The sequence below is a fragment of the Cervus canadensis genome, chromosome 14, assembly GCF_019320065.1.
Source record: "Cervus canadensis isolate Bull #8, Minnesota chromosome 14, ASM1932006v1, whole genome shotgun sequence".
Lineage (NCBI taxonomy): Eukaryota > Metazoa > Chordata > Mammalia > Artiodactyla > Cervidae > Cervus > Cervus canadensis.
In genome coordinates, this window is record NC_057399.1 from 26,596,439 (window position 1) to 26,616,827 (window position 20,389).

General features: G+C 39.3%; 1 protein-coding gene across 1 annotated transcript in view; it reads left to right on the forward strand.

Annotated features, from left to right (window-relative positions):
• Positions 1–2,589: 2,589 nt before the first annotated feature.
• Positions 2,590–20,389, forward strand: part of PTAR1 (protein prenyltransferase alpha subunit repeat containing 1) — a 49,112-nt gene continuing 31,312 nt past the window's right edge. Inside the window, exons 1-2 of the mRNA XM_043486698.1 lie at positions 2,590–2,766; positions 10,128–10,297. Of these exons, the coding sequence (XP_043342633.1) occupies positions 2,681–2,766; positions 10,128–10,297 (256 nt within the window). The 5' untranslated portion in view covers positions 2,590–2,680. The remainder of the gene's footprint in view (positions 2,767–10,127; positions 10,298–20,389) is intronic.

Genomic DNA, 20,389 nt, shown 5'->3' on the forward strand with positions numbered 1-20,389 from the left:
AGTCCTTCCAATGAATACCCAGGACTGGTCTCCTTTAGGATGGACTGGTTGGATCTCCTAGCAGTCCAAGGGACTCTCAAGAGTCTTCTCCAACACCACAGTTCAAAAGCATCAATTCTTTGGTGCTCAGCTTTCTTCACAGTCCAACTCTCACATCCATACATGACTACTGGACAAACCATAGCCTTGACTAGACGGACCTTTGTTGGCAAAGTAATGTCTCTGCTTTTAAATATGCTATCCAGGTTGGTCATAACTTTCCTTCCAAGGAGTAAACATCTTTTAATTTCATGGCTGCAGTCACCAGCTGCAGTGATTTTGGAGCCCCAAAAATAAAGTCAGCTACTGTTTCCACTGTTTCCCCATGTATTTCCCATGAAGTGATGGGACCAGATGCCATGATCTTAGTTTTCACATGAGACTTATAATTCATACCTTTCAAATGAGTACAAATAGTGTGTTTATGTGCATGTGTTGTGCATGTGGGAAGGGGACACACAGATCATTCAGAGGAATTATCTTTTTGGAATATCAATTTCCCTTCAGAATTTAGGGACAAAGTTTGTTGGTTTTTCCTCTTAAATGGATTATAATGAAATACAAAAATCACACTAATATTTAAGATAAAAACAAATTATTTCAAAAAATGTCATATTTATGAGTGTGTTCCATTAAGCTCTGCCCCAGAAGTCAGGATTTATTCCCACTTTTATTAGGAAAGGATGCAGGGCTCTGATTAATTGAATATGAAGAAAACTTACCAGTGAACTCAAACCATTTCAACATCGGTATTACATTTTAAGAGTAATTAGGACATTTGAAGTTGTCTTTGACCTTGGAATCTAAACACATATTCACTTCACTCCCTCATTTGAGAACCTGTCAATAGGTTAAGGTTTGTTTGACTTTACTAAATCAAACCTGTCCATCTTGCTTTTCTACAATTTTATGAAATTTGTCTATTATTTCTTTTAAAACCAAAAGGCCATTGTCTATACAGCAAGTCTAGCCTTTTTAAACATACTCAGGGATACAAATCAATATGATTAATACCTATTTCTCATTCATTGCTTTATAATTTTGCATCCAATATACAATTTTACTTTTGAAATCCTCAAACCTGCTTCAAATGCTCCACATAACAGATTGTGAATTTGCTTTAAAAACAAAAGTTTCTAACAGACAAGATTTCAAGGTTTAAGCAAAAATAACTGAACCAAAAGCAGGTGGATTTTTCCAACACAAAGATTGAAAGAAAATCTGATATATGAAAATTTGAATTACAGCATTTCAAAATCCAAATGGACTAAAAATCCAGTTTTGTTAGGGGCAACACTGACTATGAAAAATGCCCATCCTGGCCAGGGACCACAGTAACCATTTGCATGAGTATAATAAACATGGAACTAACAAGCCACCACCAACTAGAATTCAGGAAAGGTCAAAAGGAGACAAAGAGTCCACATGTCCTACCAACATCTCAGAATCCTCCATGCTGGAATCCTTCTTGTCTGAGTAATGCCTGCGTCACCAGGAAGGACCTTGAGTGACAATGGTTGGCCAGAGAAGACCCTGAAATTAATCCTATCACCATAAAACCCCAGACTGTGGCAACACAACCCTCCTGGATTCCCTTACACTGCTGTTCTCCACCCAGGGCGCCCCTTCCCAAGGAAGTCTCTTGCTTCCTCATCATGTATGTGTCCTCTAACAATTAATTTCGGCATGTTAGACAAGAGCCCACTCTCAGGCCCTAGAAGAGGGTCCCCCTTCCTGCAACAGTTTTTCTTATACAAATTATTTGTAGGAAGGCAAATAGCTATTAAGAGCAAACTTTGCCAGGGACTTTGTTTTTAACTCCAAAATTAAAATGAGTGTTCAAAGGACACCAAAGGATGTGCAACACGAAGTACATTCAAAGTAAAAAATCTAAAAAAATAGCTCTGTACTTCAACTCCCTATACGGAGAGAGCAAATAACTTCCCTTTACTTTTCTTCTTCCTTTAATCCATTTATTAACTTTTTAAAATTAACTTTTTGAAAACGGCTGTTCAGTGGCCGAAATTGGCATGGAGTTACAAAAGGTCACCAATATAGTCTTACTGGGACTCATCTCACCAAGAGCGTCTCTGAACGGCCTCATCCCTCCAACTTATTCCGTAAAGGGAAGGAACTCTCAGAACGTCAAGGGACTAACAGCTTAAGAGAACCTTCACTCTCCGTTAAATTTTTCTCCATGAGCATTCGGGGACCCGGCTCCTTTCCTCAACGGCTGAGGAGGCTGCGGACGGGTGGTCTGGGCAGGTTGCTCAGGCCAGACTCCCGCTCTGGAAGTGACCTTAGTGACCCCTCACTCCACGGCCCCGAGTGGACTAGAAATTAAAATAAAATGTGTAAAACAGCGACCTGAGGTAACTCTGCAAATGAATCTGCGGCATAACATCGGACACTGTGAAACTCACTGACTAGAGGAACTCGGCGACAAACAGGCTACTCAGCCCGGTTAACGACCACACCCTTATCGCCGGCGGCCTGACCCGGAAGTGCTCTGCGGCGGCCTCGGCGGTGGGGGCGGGGCGCGGCCCAAACCGGCGCACACGCGCGCGCTCCCCGCGGAACTCCCGCGGGCTGCTCGGCTCTCTCCCGGAGGCGCGCCCGAGCCGCCGCGGCCGCCGCCAACATGGCCGAGACGAGCGAGGAGGTGGCGGTGCTGGTGCAGCGGGTGGTGAAGGACATCACCAATGCCTTCAGGAGGAACCCGCACATGTGAGTCGCGCGCCGACGATGCCCCCGCCTCCGCCGCTTGCGGGGGTCGTCGGGGACGGGCGGGGGCGGGGTCAAGCCTGGAGCTGACCTCGGATGGCGGGTCCTGGCCCGCGCCCTCCTCGCTAGAGCGGATGGAACCTGGTCGGTCCCCGACCGTTGTCGGCCGCCGCGGGGCCAGCTTTCCGCTATCGGAACGCGCTCGCGGGCGAATCCTTAGAAGTGACCTCGGAAAATCAAATCGTAGTGACTTTGTTTGGTTCTCCTCCCTGCCACCCCTTTCCCAGGAGTTCACGAAACTCGAAAGATTTCACCCGTGTGTCCACGTCCTACATCCGTTTCAGGCACTCGGTGTGGTCTGTTCTGTGCTTTGTTAACACAGCTCTTGATGTTCATCCCGGACCTTGGTAAGAAGGGGTTACCGATCATCTTCTCTATGGGGCAGAAACCCCTCAGTTTACTAGCTCAGGGTAGTTTGAGGCTGCTTTTGACTTTGGCCTCACCTGTCCTAAGATTATAGAGGGATTTCGATGAAGCGTTTTGTTTCGCAGGTGAACAGGGCATTCTCAGGAGTGTGGCTTCAGTAGGCGCAGGTTGAGTGGTGTAAAGTAGATGAAAGAAACCTTGACACTTTTTAGCATTAGTTGATTCATAGTTGCAGGGAGCATACTCATTCTTTTTTATTATTCAAACGCTGCTGCCCTCTTTAAGTAGGACACCACAGAAACTGGCACATGCATCTTTTCCCTCCTTCCTTTCCATTTTACTTAGAGTTCTCCGGGAAGATCCCAGAAGAGACTGTATTCGCTCTGATACTTCTGCTTTTATGTAACCAGTAAAAAGGAAAGTATTAAAGGAGAGATAGATCTACATTATACAGAAGAATAAGGAAGAACCAAGAGTGTAGCTCTTTTCTTGTCCTTCGTTTTCTCCCCTCAAAAGAAAGAAACAGGGAGTCCAGTTTTATTAATACATTATTTTCACTTTATCTAATTGCTTGTGGAGTTTATTTTTTTTTATATTTTGTTCTTTAAACTAGATCGCATGAATTATTCTTTTTAAGCATTCTAACTCCTTAAGCTTCTCTGCTTAAAAAGAGATACCAAACCTTCATCTAAATGAAATGTTCTTTTCCTTCAAGGTGATGCTCTCAGATGTCTTGTTCCCTTGGGGCACACAGTTGGAGACGTGCAGCTGTGCCTCATTAAAAACAGGACACTGCTGGCCTCAAAACACACCTGCCACCTCTGACAGCATCCACTTCCTTTCCCCTTGTGACTGCTGCCTTTTTCAGAATGAGAGTGTTTGGAATGATTTCCTGGCAGTAACCATAGTGGGTACTGGGCCTTCTAAAGAATGCTTTGATGCCTTGTTGTATATTAGTCTTTCAGTTCCTTTTTGAGAATGAGCGCTTTATTGCAAATAAGAGGAGACATCCTCAAGAAAAAAAAGTTGGACAGATGAAGGGCCTGTTTTCTTATCATTTGGGATTATTTTTCGTAAAAAATTAATTTCTTAAATAAAGGAGGAGGTTAGAAAGAAGTCTAATGTACAGTATTCATCTTAGTTTGAAAGACCTGAGATTGAGTGTTCCTTGGCCTGGCAGGTTGACACAATGCAGTTTGGAACACATCCCAATTCTTCTGAATCATATTTATTGAAGCTTGTTGTTGTTTTAGTTGCTAAGTTGTTTCGGACTCTTTGCGACCCCATAGACTGGAGCCTGGCAGGCTCCTCTGTTCCTGGGATTTCCCAGGCAAGAATACTGGAGTGGGTTGCCATTTCCTTCTCCTGGGAATCTTCGTGACCCTGGGATTGAACCCGAGTCTCATGTATTGGGAGGCAGGCATTCTTTAGGATTGAGCTACCTGGGAAGCGCTTTTATTAAAACTCATAAATGATTTTAATTGCCCCCTCCCAGTTGCATTTTTATGATGAGATCTCATCGATGTGCTGTCAATGCATAACTTAAAATTGTTACTAAACATTTGGGTCATACAATATTTTAAAGTTTGAAATAAGTTGGGCATTAGAAATAATATAAAATAATGATGTAGAACTGAAAAATGTAAATAGCTTAACTTGTTATTTAATATTCAGCTATATTTTAGTGCATATTCCCCACAGTAACAATGTCTTCGTATTACAGTGTAACTTTAAAAATGCGTTTGGACATTGGGACTTCTCAGAATTGTTCGTACTTCTTCCCCTCATCTAACTAACCTTTTTACTTCCAAAATACAAAGGCTGTATTTCTAGTTAAAAGAAAAAAGCACTAGTTAATGTCAAAATTAGTACCTAATTATACTGTTCAGTATTATAAAAGAAAGTTTTCATTCTTTTTGTTTTCCTCTTTCCTACAAATACAAGATAGATGTAATTTTAGACAACATTTACTGTAGTAAACATATTGACTTTGTCTCTGAAAATTTCTAACCAGTAGGAGTTGAAGATGCAGCAGGTGAAATGTGGATTTTATTACTGGTGGGTATGGATAGGTTACCCTTTCTCAGCCTGAAAACATAGGAAAATTACCTCACACAGTGTCTTGCCCTTAGTTGCCACTAGGTAAATATTAGACTTAACCTGAATCCCTGTGTTTCTTAGAAAATATATTGGCCAACTGAATGATAAATGTGAAACACTTTATAAACTGAAAAATACCATGCAAATGTTTGTATAGTTGACTCCTAGAGAATACTTTGGAAAAACAACTGACGGCTTGGCCCAGAACACAGGTATTACCTTAATGTGCAGACTTTGGCTCTCAGATGCAAAGAACCAACTCATTGAAAAAGACCCTGATCCTGGGAAAGATTGAAGTTGGGAGGAGAAGGGAATGACAGAGGATGAGATTGTTGGATGGCATCACCGATGCGATGGATGTGAGTTTTAAGTAGACTCCGGGAGTTGGTGATGGACGGGGAAGCCTGGTATGCTGAAGTCCATGGGGTCGCAAGGAGTTGGACATAACTGAGCGGCTAAACTGAACCGACAGGCACTGTGGTAATGTGAAGGGCAGCTTTTCACAGTGCAGTTAGAGTCATGTCAAAGTTCTTTTATCCAGAAAGTTACTAATTTTTATTACTGTAATACTGGTTGAACTCTTATTGTTTATGAGCTACCGTCTTTTCTGTCGATGCATGATACAGGGTGCTCAGGGCTGGTGCACTGGGATGACCCAGAGGGATGGGATGGGGAGGGAGGTGGGTGGGGGGTTCAGGATGGGGAACACATGTAAACCCATGGCTGATTCATATCAATGTATGGCAAAAACCACTACAATATTGTAAATAGCCTCCAACTAAAATAAAAAAAAAAATAGGAAGTATAAAATACAGTTCTTACACTCAAGGAACTTACAGAAATATCTATGATGGTGGAAATGTTCTTAATCTGTCCTGTCCAAATCGTAGCCACTAGCCATATATAGCTGTTGAGTGCTTGAAATGTGGCTAGTGTGAAAGAAGAACTAAAATTTATGTTTTATTTAATTTTGATTGATTCATATATAATGGGCACATACCTGGTGACTACTGTATTGCACAGTGCAGGTCTAGATGGAGACCTAAGACCTTGTTCCTCATGTTTAGACAGCTTCTCTTTTCTCTACTTTTCAGAAACATCAGTTAAGCTGGAATAGGTTCAATTATTTATAAAAGTAGTAATTACCAGCTTCCTATTGGGGAGGGAAGGTTAGTCCCCAAATATTAAAACTGGACCATATAATGTGGAGTGACTAAGATTTTGAATTAAGCCACAAGCACTGTGACCTTTGGTAATCAGTCACCTACCTTAGTGGATCTGTTTCCTCATCTGACAAAATGAGAGACTGGAGGAATGAAACCCCTTCCAATTTCAGAATGATTCTGGAATTCTAAAGTGTCTGAAAAAAAGTGGACTGTGACCTAAGGGACTAGACATAGGAGAAGTCTGAAGTCAAACGCAGTGTTATTTGGAATCTTACTGACCTACCTATCCTTATAAAGTGCATGTTATATTTTTAGGAAGCAGCATAGCACTGTATCTTAGGATCAAATAACTTGACAAAGGCTTATTAGTTTTCTTTGCTTTAGCTTCCTATTATCTGCTAACCAATGAACTTTTCTGGTTGACTTCAGGCTCTTAACTGAATTAATGATAATATACTTCATCTTTGCCTGATACTTTGTAGCTTACCACATCCTTTACATTGTATTACTTGCTTTTCATAAGTGGCAGGGAAAGGGTTGTCATTCCTGTATTTCAGATGCGGATACTGATGGCAAGTGCCTAGTCAAGTCTGCATTGATCGGAGGTAGAATGGAGACTAACTAGAATCCTGGACCTTAGAAGATTGAGTGCTTTTGTCTATGCATCCTACTACCTCTCTTTCAATGTTTTTATCCCCGTCCCCCAACCCCCGCCCTAGTGCTTTGTATTCCCTGATACAACCATTTTCATTCTCTTTGCATGAGAATAGTTTTTGGGTTTCTAGGTTATAAAATTTGAAAGCTGGATGAAACCTAGCAGCCCGTTTTCCTTATTTAGAAATATAATGTAATCCTTCCATTTTACAAATGAAAAATAAAAAAATGAAGGTCTTCTGGGGCCAAATGATAGGAGATAGAGATAATGATATACAGAGAGAGATGTATTTATCTCATATTGACAGAGCTAGGATTCGGACCTGCATTAGAAGGAAGTCAGAGGTAGTGTTCTTTTGGAGACTCAAGAAGCAATAGTCTTTGAAAACTGTGTATTCGAAGATAACACTGAAGTGTACTGATAATCAGCATTTCACTAGCAGTTATTGGCCACCTGCTATATCCAAGGCATTCTTGTTTTGTAAAATTATTTCTTGGAAGAATAGTAGCCAAACTAAAGAAATGTGTTTTTTATTTGTGCAAATGGTTCTGTCCTTCATTTAGGTACCAGATTATTAGTTGCGCATTTTATGTTTGGTGTCGTGAACAAGGCAGGTTTTTACATTGTGAATTTAAGTAAAAAACACTCCCCCAAAATGGACTGGACCCAGAAGCTAGAGTTCTTTTATTCTTGTTACTCTAACATCTCATATTGACTTTTGCAGCTTTTCAAGTGTTGTAGGTGGTTGTTAGATCTCAGAAAACAGACTTCTTGAAATAATTACACTGAGTTTATTATTTTCTTTACTGTAATTCTAGTTGTTTTTTAAAAAAATATTTTACATAGTAACACCTGAACCCTAGAAAATGTCAGCAATTCATACATGTATTTAGTCAGTTATAGATCATGTGGCTAGTTATCCTAATAGTGAGTTAGCTTAGATTTCATATCACCAAATACAAAAATATATTTAGAATACTGGACATTGACCTTAGATGCCCTCAGTATTATTGTCCCATTCTTCCTAAGAACCTTATCTATATTACTGGAATGGCAAAGTGTGTTTTATTACAGATATTGACACAACTCCCCAGCAAAACCATCAGCTTTGTATAGTCTGGGACCACCTTATTTTAATCCATTTTTTGCATTTTCAGAACCTAATGCGGTATACAATTCATTGTAGTATTCAGAAGATGTTTAGGTAATATTGGCATGGTGTACCAAAACACCCTGAATCAGCTGAGTCAGTTGTCAGGACAAAAAGCCTTAGGTCCCAAAGTTTTCTTGGGAGTTAGATCAGCTTCAAAGAATAGTTAGTGACTTGCAACCCCTAGCACGCCCTCTTTTATTGATATATCCCTGCGTCACTAAAGAAGTGATCAGTAGAAAGTAGGTTACTTCTGAGCTATGCAGTTAAGAGTTTCCAGGACGGATTTTATTTTAGTTCCACAGCTTCCCACCAGCTTGTGATGGTGACCTAACCAAAAAAAAAAGGAGTCTTATAATCTGTAATCAAACAAGTTTCCTCTTTGCATCTATCAGCCAACACACTTTTGGCAGAGGAAGCCAAGAGCATGATAGATAATGTCACACACAAGCTCTGAAAACACAAGTTCTTTATTCTGTTTTTTTAAAAACACATTAAAAAAAAATTTGCTTAGACACTGTAAAAATATTTATGTCAACTGCTTTTGTTAAAAGACTTCTTGTTATTCAGTTATTCATTAATTAAGGGAAAAACATACTGTTTGAGAAAGGATGTTTCACATAGATGAGAACTGTAAATTCTGTATAGTTGAAAGGCATGTGTACAAGTTTTAGAAAAACATTTTGGTGTTTGTTGCTTCATTTACTGTGTAAGTCAACTGCCCTATGTATTGGTTTTTTTTTTTCCCCACTTTTATCAAATTTTAAAAAATTTATTTATTTTTTAGCTGAAGGATAATTACTTTACAGAATTTGTTGTTTTCTGCTAAACATCAACATGAATCAGCCAAAGGTATACTTATGTCCCCTCCCTCTTGTTTGTTAAATCTCTGCCTATAATGTAAATTTTCAGCTTAAGTTGAGGTGAATTAAGGGATTTAGAGGCCACCATAGATGAAAATAATGAAATCTTGAAATGTGTTTTGTGTTTTAACAACATTTATTAGGATTTTTTTTTTATTTTAGAGATGTATAAAGGATTATAAAGGAGACAAAAAATGGCTCACAGTCTCACTGGTAATATAATTTTATTAGTAATTTGGTCTACATATATTTATTAGCAGGCAAGCATAAATACATTTTGACATTTTTTAAAAAACAAAGCTAATATGTACAAATAGTTAGAAAATTTAAACTGTATAAAAATAAAACCCTCTTCCCCAAAGATTCTTGGTATCCTTCCAAGAAAATTTTTAATGCAACTCTGTATCTTTTTAAAAGATTATACAAAGGAAAAATTTTAATGCAACTCTGTGTCTTTTTAAAAGGGCTTTGTGCTATACACTGTGTTTGGCGTTTTGCTTTTTTTGTTTCATGTATCTTGGCACCCTTTCCATACCAGCATATGCAGATTTACCTCTTTTTTTTTTTTTAACAGCTGTATCACGTGGATGGCCCACATTTGTTTTACCAGTCTTATATTGTTTGATACACGTTTAGAGTATTAACAGTTTTATTGCAATGTTGCCATGAATATCCAATGAATTCCTATATCTTGGCATAGGATAATTTCTGACCGGTAGAATTGCTGTGTCAAAGTGTATATGTACTTAAAAAGTTGACAGACATTTTCAAATCTCTATTCAAGATAAAACCAGCTTTCATTCCTGTCACCACAAGTACAAATACTATTTTTTCCATGTTCTTGTCAGTCTTAGAAAACTTTTAAATTCTACCAATACAGTGGGTTAGCTGAATATTTGTAAGAAAAGGAAATATGTATGTTTTTTTAATACCCTCTAGGATTTGAAAAATTTTTTTAAGCTAGTATTCTTACCTTTAATTCTTTTTATGTTTTACATATTAAGAGATGAAATTGGCCTGATCCCATGTCCTGAAGCTAGGTATAACCGGAGTCCCATAGTCCTGGTTGAAAACAAACTTGGTGTGGAGAGCTGGTGTGTCAAGTTCCTTTTACCATATGTCCACAACAAGCTCCTTTTGTACAGAACGAGAAAGCAGTGGCTGAACAAAGATGGTGAGTATGGAGACGGTCCTTTTTCTTTGATTTTTTTCATAAGCAGCATAAGTATAGTAGGAAGAACCCTCTGTGATATTGACATTCCTGGATTCTAGTTCTGGCTTTTGCATGCATTGACTGGGCAGGCCCTTAACTTCTCTGGCAAATGAGTTTGAGCTCATCCCTCATTTTCTAATTTTGCATCCATTGTGATTCTCTGGAAGGTGCTTCAACCATGGTGCCAGGTTGCCTACTTCTGATATTTTTTTTAATGTACTAGAGTCATTTGTAAGGTATTTGAAGAAAATATCTTAGGACTAAAAAAGGTTTAAAAAATTGTGATGTGCACTCTAGTCCCTACAAGCTCTGTTTCTTTGATTTCTAATCCTTTAGTAAGTTATGAGCAATAAAGCTCATTTAGTAACAGCTCATATGAGATAACCAAGGTTTGATGGTGGTGGTAACACTGTGAAGCAGCTCAGTGGTTTATGGTGGTGCTGTTGTACTGTGATCCCAGCTAAGTTCTGGCCCTCTGTGTTCTGTTCTGTGCTGAAATGAGCAAAAGAAAACCATCCCAGCCTTCTTTTTTTCTGCTTCTCTGCAGAGAAACTTATTTGCTGCATCAGACAATTCCTGTTCATCCCACCTCGTGTCTTTTCCTTGTTTTCCCCCTGTGTCTGATAAGTCGCTTCAGTCGTGTCTGACTCTGCGACGCTGTGAACTGTAGCCCACCAGGCTCCTCTGTCCATGGTATTCTCCAGGCACGAATACTGGAGTGGGATGCCATTTCCTTCTCCAGAGGCTGCTAAGTCTCCATGTACACAAATTCTGTTTATATTTTAGGTAAAAGAGAGACCTGAGTTCTCACTTTTTGGAGAATACTTATCTGAGATAATATTCTTGACGATTTCTATAAAGCTCCTTTCCCTTCCCACATACACCAGTACCTTAAATGTCTCGGTATGCCTGGTGGCTAATTTTGAGTAAGAACTGTGTTTCTTAGAGAATTTTAATTATAAGTTCAGTAGCCATTACTATGAGCCTACTCATACCAGAAGCTGCTCTAAGTACTGTGGAGGATAAAAAGATGCATAATACATGTTTCCTTTACTCAGAAAGCTTCCAGTTGAGTCAAAAACAATCTCTTTGTAGAGAATAGTGTTGCCTAAAGTGACATATTGATTTCCTTGTGTTCCTCTTGGCATTGTCCTTAATGTATTGTCATTACAGGTTAATAGCACTTTCCCCTGTTTAGACCAGTAGAAAAAAGAATCTGATTTGAAGATTTAATGTGAAATATTTTCTACTTCCTGTGTTTCGATCAATTAGTCCACTGATATTTATTTATTAATTATAAGGCTATGTCTAATTTTATTAAGTTTATGGCAAAAATTTAAAGGCATAGGTCAGGCATAAATTTAAAGGTAAGACATTGATCTGTTGGTAGATCCCTTTTCATTCTCCATTACCCTATTGTAGTTTTTAGTGACATTAAGTTACAAAGTAGCACCATGTGAATCCATAAAGTTATTATTTTGCCTAACAGAGCTATATTGTATATATTCTGGCACACAGAAATGTATAATTGAGCCAATATATAACTAATTCTGTGTGGGGAAGACAAATGATGATCTTGTATAGAAGAAACAGTATGAATTTTTAGTGTCAAAGGCTGTTGTTTCAGATCATTAGCTTTTGCTCCTTGACGTTTGCTAGCCGAACCTGCCTTCTTCCTGTAGTCTTCCAAGTTCTTGTCTCTATTTCCCTGTTTCTTGTCTTTCTGGGCAATGCTCTGTAGGCTTTGCTAAATCGTCTCATCATGTAATTTTATCTTGATCGACCCAGGAGAACCCAGGTAGAAGATCAGATGGTTAAGCTCACTCACATGAATAGCTGACATCTAAGCTTTGAATTCTGATGCAACTGTGTGTGTATACAGGAGCAGTCTGATTTTATCCTAACCGGTATCCTCATGGAAGTAGTTTTCAGTTTCACTTTTGGGGGAGCAGGGACACATGGTTCAGTGAGGTGTCATATACTACTTAGGTTGTATAGTGTATTGGTAAAAATATGGAAGTGAGTTTCTGATTGACCAGAAAAGATACCTGAAAATGCAAACTAACATAGAAATACTCTGCTAAACTTGGGAACTGAAGATCACAGTAGTGAATTTTACTAAGGAAAAAAGTTAAAAGTATTAGGAAAAAGCAGTTGTTTCATGAAAATGCTATACTTTTAAAACTGTTTTTGTAGAAATACATGTTTAAGAGCCACGTGAAGAAAGCTGACAATTTAAAAAGTTTCCGAAATGTCAGTGTCTGTGTGATTGATCATGCCAAAATCCTAGGCATTCCCCTAAGAATGTAATCTTTAACTGCAGGTGACCTTTATTCTGGAGATATAAGTTTTTCCTTTTATCCAAACTGAATTCATGTTCTCATTAATGTGCTGAATTCCTTAGATGTTTGGAAATCATCTGTATTAGTTCAGGATTCTCCATAGCAACAACCAATAGAAAAGTTTTTACATATATGTAAAGTTTTATATGTACAAGAAACAGGATTCGTTATGACAGATTGGCTCACGTGATTATGGAGGCTGAGAAGTTCCACACTCAGCTTTCTGCAAGCTAGAGACCCAGAACAGCTGGTGATTTAATTCTTTGAGCCTGAAGGACTGAGAAGCAGGGAATCCAGTGGTTTAAATCTTAGTCTGACAGCTGGAGAAGATAAGATGAGGTGTCCTTTCTCAAGCAGACAGAGAAGAAGCAAAACAGGGCTGAATTCTTCTGTTTTCCTCCTTTTGTTCTATTCAGAAACCCCAACAGATTGATGTTCACCCACAGTGGGAGGGCTGTCTACTGAGTCTGCCGATTCAAATGTTAATCTCATCTAGAAACACCCTCATACTGATGCATTCAGAAATCATGTTTAATAATCTTTCATCTGTGCACCCCAGTCACATTTAACCGTAGTTTAACCAAAACTAACCATCACAGCCTCCCTGATTAATAACTTAGAAACTAATATTTTTTAAAAGTCTGCTGCAGTAATAGCCATGTTTGGTTTGGGAGAGGTGAGATGCTGTAATTCTAATGAATGAAAAATCCATGACAGAAACAGAAAGCAAGGGAGCAGTCCGATAGCATTGGAGTTCTGACCTGGTAGTCCCATACTCTGTCCCCAAGTCACCCCTTCTGTCGCCTTTTGCTCTTTCCTCTTTCTCACAATGCCTGCTGTCAGTTCATCATTGAGCTCTCTCTTAGCCCTTCACTTCTTTTTTTTTTTTTTCAATTTATTTTTAATTGAAGGATAATTGCTTTACAATATTGTGTTGGTGTCTGCTATATATGAACATGAATCAGCCATAGGTATACATATGTCCCTTCTCTCTTGAACCTACCTCCCACCACATCCCACCCCTATAGGTTGTCACAGAGCATGCGTTTCATCCCTTCACTTATTTCTCATCTGGACAAATATTATCACCTCATGGCTAGTCTACCCCATTTTTAGTCTCTCTTTAATCCATGTTCATCATACCACTAATGAGTCATTTTAAACAACAGTTCTTAGAGACACAGTTTGAAAGATTCTTTACTGAAATATCTATCTTCTTATTTCTTGATGTCTGCAGGGTTAAGGTTGAGTCATTCTCTGTGGCATAGTATTCAAGGGCCTTCACGAACTGTCTGCAGGCTACATCCCCAGCTTTTTCCTCTACTTTATAGTTAGCATCAGAGGTTGTAGGCTCTCAACAGCCCAGGCTGAAGCTAGCCCACATGTTTATTTAGTTTCAGCTTATATAATGTTACTAAATTTTAAAAAATTAATTGGATAAACATTCTAAATTATGATGAACTTTTAAAATTAGGATGGAAATCTGGATTTGTCTTTTCACTTGAAACATCAGAAGCGTTGGGTGTGTCCATTTCTGCATAGCAGCGGTTGGTTGGGAATCATTTGTTGTTCAGTCACCCAGTTGTGTCCGACGTTTTGCAAGCCCATGGACTGCAGCATGCCAGGCCTCCCTGTCCCTCACCATCTCCCGAAGTTTGCCCAAGTTCATGTCCATTGCATTGGTGATGCCATCCAGCCATCTCCTCTCACGCCCTCTTCTCCTTCAGCCCTCAATCTTTCACAGCATCAGGGACTTTTCCAATGAGTCAGCTGTTTCAACCAGATGACCAAAATACTGAAGTTTCAGCTTCAGCATCAGTCCTTCCAACGAGTATTCAGGTTTTATTTTCCTTAAGATTGACTGGTTTGATCTCCTTGCTGTCCAGAGGGCTCTCGGGAGTCTTCTCCAGCACCACAGTTCAAAGGCATCAATTCTTCAGCAGTCTGCTTTCTTTACAGTCCAGCTCTCACAACCGTATGTGACCACGGGAAGGACCATAGCCGTGACTATACGGACCTTTGTCGGCATCATGGCCTCTGCTTTTCTTGACAAGACAAGCCTATTCCAGTTGACCACAACCTCCCATGTCCCTCAGATACTGAGGCAGTATCATTACTACTTACTAGGTTTGCTTTGCCTCTTTTTTGCCATTTATTTGAACCCTAGAAACATTTGAGTTTTCAGCTATTTGATACACATTTCAGCCATACCAAACACTCTTCCATTCTTGGACTTTGCTGTGTACCACTGCCTTAACTCCATGCCTTTGCAGAGGTCAGGTTCAGGTCTAATGTTGTTATTATTGTTGTGTTTGCTAATACACACACATGTGAAGCATCTTGACTACTCTAGGAAATAATAATTACTCCTCTGCACTCCTCTGGGAGTCCTTATTCATAAGGAATTCATAGTAGAACGTGTCACACTCTATTGTAGTTGGTTATTTAAACAGTATTTTTCCCAGCTAGGTTGTGAGTTTGTTAGAAAGAAGGGTTATGGCTTGTCTTTATTTATTCAGCACTGTTAATGTTGCTGGAATCAAGATTGCTGGGAGAAATATCGATAACCTCAGCTATGCAGATGACACCACCCTTATGGCAGAAAGTGAAGAAGAACTAAAGAGCCTCTTGATGAAAGTGAAAGCAGAGAGTGAAAAAGTTGGCTTAAAGCTCAACATTCAGAAAACTAAGATCATGGCATCTGGTCCCATCACTTCATGGGAAACAGTGGAAACAGTGGCTGGCTTCATTTTTCTGGGCTCCAAAATCACTGCAGAAGGTGATTGCAGCCATGAAATTAAGAGATGCTTACTCCTTGGAAGCAAAGTTATGACCAACCTAGACAGCATATTGAAAAGCAGAGACATTACTTTGTCAACAAAGGTCCGTCTAGTCAAGCCTATGGTTTTTCAAGTAGTCATGTATGGATGTGAGAGTTGGACTATAAGGAAAGCTGAGCACCGAAGAATTGATGCTTTTGAACTGTGGTGTTGGAGAAGACTCTTGAGAGTCCCTTGGACTGCATGGAGATCCAACCAGTCCATCCCAAAGGAAATCAGTCTTGAATATTCATTGGAAGGACTGATGCTGAAGCTGAAACTCCAATACTTTGGTCACCTGATGTGAAGAGCTGACTCATTTGAAAAGACTCTGATGCTGGGAAAGATTGAGGGGAGGAGGAGAAGAGGATGACAGAGGATGAGATGGTTGGATGGCATCACCGACTCAATGGACATGGGTTTGGGTGGACTCCGGGAATGTGATGGACAGGGAGGCCTGGCATGCACGGCCTGGCGTGCTGGGGTCATAAAGAGTCGGACACAACTGAGCAACTGAACTGAATGTGTTCAGTAGACATTTGTCAGATAAATAACAAGAATTTGGTAAGCAAGAGGTTTTAGCTTAGTCTGGCTATTGATTCAGTGACGTAGTCTATAATAATAAAAGGGTCTTTCTGGTGTTTACCTTGTAACCTTACCTCAAGCCTCTCTTGTTGTGGTAACCTGCATGTATTTTAGAGGAAAGATTAATCAGTCCAAGTTGATCTTGGATTTATTTTTAGGTGCATGAAAACGTATCTCTCTCAGAAACAGTTGTCAAACCCAGTGACCCATACCAGGTGACTGCTCACCTTGGGCATTTTCTGAAATGCATTGAAGCCAAGAAAGCATATTGATTTTTTGCTGATTGTTCTATAGCAACCTTGCATCTTCTTGTTACAGGTGAAATCTAGCTACTTCATTTCCTGTGTATACTGTACCCTGATTCATTTTTTCCTTGTGATGTGATGATGAGCCAGTCATATATTGGAGTGAGTGTAACACGGAATAGTTATTTGCTGGTATATGTTCTGGTGTTTAGAGAGAGATCTGTTTAATTTCAAGGGACTATAGGGATATCAGTAGCTCACATCTTGGTAAAACCACAAAGAAATGGTATATAATTGATGAAATATAGAGTCAACTGTTGATTTTTACATGTTTATCTTTAGATCTTTGATTCAGCCCTTACTGGAAGACAACAAAGTAATGGTAGACAGTGTGCTAGGTTGCTAAGGAGCATCTTCTTTACAAGAAAACATATCTGGATTTAGACTCAATTTATTAGCACACTGAAGTCATTCAGCAGTGACTTTAGGCAAGTTACTTAACCTCCTACTTCCACAACAAAAGAAGAGAATTCTAACAGATCTCAGGGGGCTGTTGTGAGAATCACATGTGAATTAAAGCACCCAGCACAGAGACCGGCATGCCATAGACTCAAGAAAAAGATTTCCTTTCTCTTATTTATCCAGAGCCAGTAGAAGAGAGGAGTAGAAGAATACATGTAATACAGGAAGGATTCTTAATTATGTCCAGTATTTATAACCTAGTTATTTCTCCTTCCTTGGCCCTTTTCTATTTCAGATATCCTATCAATATTTCACCCACACCTCTTGGATCTGACTGGAGTGCTTTCTAAAAGCAGTCCCATCTGAACTTGAGTCCTAAATCAGGAAGAGTTAGCAGTTTGTATTGTATTTAGAGAATAAGTATGTTTAGAGAATTGGGACAGTGGGGTGGTGGTTTGAGAGAGTGCTCAGCATTCACTGCTCAGCCAGCTCAAGAGATTCTTTTTGTCCCTCTGGTGGCATCCCATCCCAGTATCATTTATGACTGGGCTAGATACAGGCTTTGTAACAGGAGTTCTCATTGAGTGCTTTCCCTCTGTCAGGTACTGCTCTAGCACATCATGGGCATGAATCATCTAATACCCCTATGAGATAGCTCTATTATTAGCTCAGTTTTATATATGAGGAGCGCACTAAGGCACAGAAAGATTAAGTGATGTGCCTAGGAACTTCCCAGCTACTAGTAGACCTGAGCTCTGAACCAGCAGCTGCTGTTGCCCTCCAGTAAAAGAAATGTTACTTTGATTAGCCTTCCTCTCTCTCCACACAGCCACGAATTGAGAAGTGGGGACGTGGGTATTTTCTGTGTTAGTTTTTGCCTGTGCTGCTGTGGGAAGTATCTTGTGGAGGATGAACTCGTCTTCATTTATTGGTGAGGGAGAGAGTTGCATTAGAAATATGAACAAATAGCAACTACGATTGATCACGTACACATATTTTTTAATGCAGAAAAGGAGAGTCCCAGAAACTAAATAAACTAAATACCAGTTTATCATATTATCTGGGGTAGTGTAGTAGATTTTGAAAAACTGTGGACTTGAAAAAAAATTCCAGAGGCCTTCCCATCATGTATAAACATTTTCATATAGTCAATTAATAACCAACTGGTTTTTGGTTATTGCTTATCATACAGGTTTAGAAATTTAGATGTTTCATCATGAGAACAACTGCCTCATTTTTTTTTCTTTTTACTTCTTTGATTAATTGATGCTTAAAATACTCATTTCTTTGTAAGTAGCAACGGTGGTTAGTTGAACAGGTATTTATTGAGTCAAACTATGTGTCAAACCGCTCGGGAGAAATGGGATGAATCTCATTGCTTACAACACTAAGGTTAATGTTAGGATCCCCATTTCACAGGTAAGAAAACTGAAATTCAAAGACATTAAGTTACATGGGCAGTAAGTAGAGAAGTTGAGTTTTGAGCCCAGGCAAAATGGCTTTAAGGCCTTTGCTGTGGGCAGACATGGAATTTCTTTTGGGCAGAGACCATAATTTTTTTCATGTTTGATGATTGAATGGCTAATTTGAAGATGTATTAAAGAGGACCTGCATCCAAAAAATGTACAGCCTCATTAAGAGAACAATATTTATACGAAGTTAGCTAGGTAAGATGTGGAGAAGGAAATGGCAACCCACTCCAATATTCTTGCCTGGCGAATCCCATGGACAGAGGAGCCTGGCAGGCTAGAGTCCATGGGGTCGCAAGAGTCGGACACGACTTAGTAACTAAACCACCAGGTAAGATATACACAAAACATAGAGATGAAAGGTTGCTTTCAGCTGAGGAGGTCAGCAAGCCTTCTTTTTTTTTAAAGAATAATTTTTATTTATTTTTGGCTGTGCTGGGTCTTCGTTGCTTTGTGTGGGCTTTCTCTAGTTGCAGTGAACAGGGGCAGCGCTTCGTTGTGCATGGCCTTCTCGTTGCAGTGGCTTTTCTTGTTGCAGAGCACAGGGTCTAGGCATGCAGGCTTCAGTAGTTGTGGCTTGAGGGCCCAGTGGTTGTGGCACACGTACTTTGTTGCTCCATGGCATGTGGAATCTTTCCAGACCAGGAATCGAACCCTTGTCTTTTGCATTGGCAGACAGATTCTTACCCACTATGCCACGAGAGAAGTCTGAGGAAGGCCTTTATAAAGAAAGGTGCTTTTTTTTTTTTTTTAAGTTCAGGGATGAGAGGACATTTTTGGCAGAGAGAATAGCAAGCAGATAAATCTGAGTTAATAGCCAAAGAAGAAAAGGTAGGCAGGTGGGCGGTATGTTTAGGGAATGAAGGGGTTTGGAGCATAGCACACGAATGGAAAGTAATGGAACACCAGGCTGATAAGGAGATCCAGACCAGATTCTAGTTTCCAGGTATATTTCTCCAGCATCCTGAGCTTTAGTCACCATGTGGAAGCCATAATCTTTTAAGAGCATCCTGTGTGTGAAGGTCCCTCTTCACCTTTGCTCATACTTTTTCAAAGCACAGTCTGCAGTTCCCTTTACTGTCTTGACCCATTTATAGTCTTTCCTGGGTACTCCAGTGAGAATTATTGCGGCTGCTTTGGTGGTCCTCACAATGTGGTATGTTTTTATTTCACAGTTATTTTAGTTTGCCTTCTAACAGTTTATACTTTCTCTCCAGCTAAAGGTTAGTGTTCTGCAAGGCAAGATCAGGTCTTCCATTTCTCATAATAACCATTCTCTCAGTCTTGTGGCCCAGTTGAATCTTTGCACATAGTTAATACTTGAAATATTTTGGAATTAAAGGAATAATGGCATAGAAAATTGTATTTAATTTCCCTGGTAAATACTAAATTAGTGCATAAAAGTGAAAGAAGGAAGAATTTTATTAGATTATTCTTTATGGACATACTGACATTATATAGTATATACATTAATATTATATAGTAAGTATTAGTATAGACATTCCATGATACTTACAATGAGGAAGGTAAAGGCCAAAAGTAAAATGTGTGCTAATCCTACCTTTTGTTGCTCATTTAGTAAATGTTATAGTACATTGTGAAAGTGAAAATGAACGTTGCTCAGTCATGTCCAACTCTTTGTGATCCTATGGACTGTAGTCCAAGGAATTCTCCAAGCCAGAATACTGGAGTGGGTAGCCTTTGGAGATCTTCCCAACCCAGGGATCGAACCCAGGTCTCCCACATTGCTAACAATAAATGTTAATCATTTACTAAGATGATTGAGAATAGAATAATTGATTTTAGTGCTCACTAAAATATTTTTAAATGACAGTAGGAATGTGTTCATGTGTATTTACTCTTAGATTTTTAAATTTTCTCTTTTATTCAAACACTGAGGATGTCCCAGTTACTTATTGTAGACAAACATTTCAGTTGCAGTTATTAAAAGCAGTCAGATACAGACATTGCCACATACTAATTGGGTGACTGGGGAAATTGCTTAAACTCTCTAAATGTCAGTTTCCCTATCTGTAAGGTGAAATAAAGGTATCTTGGATTATGATTGTGAGAATTAAATGAAATAATGTAAATAAATAATAATTTACTTGGTATACAATAATTCTAAATA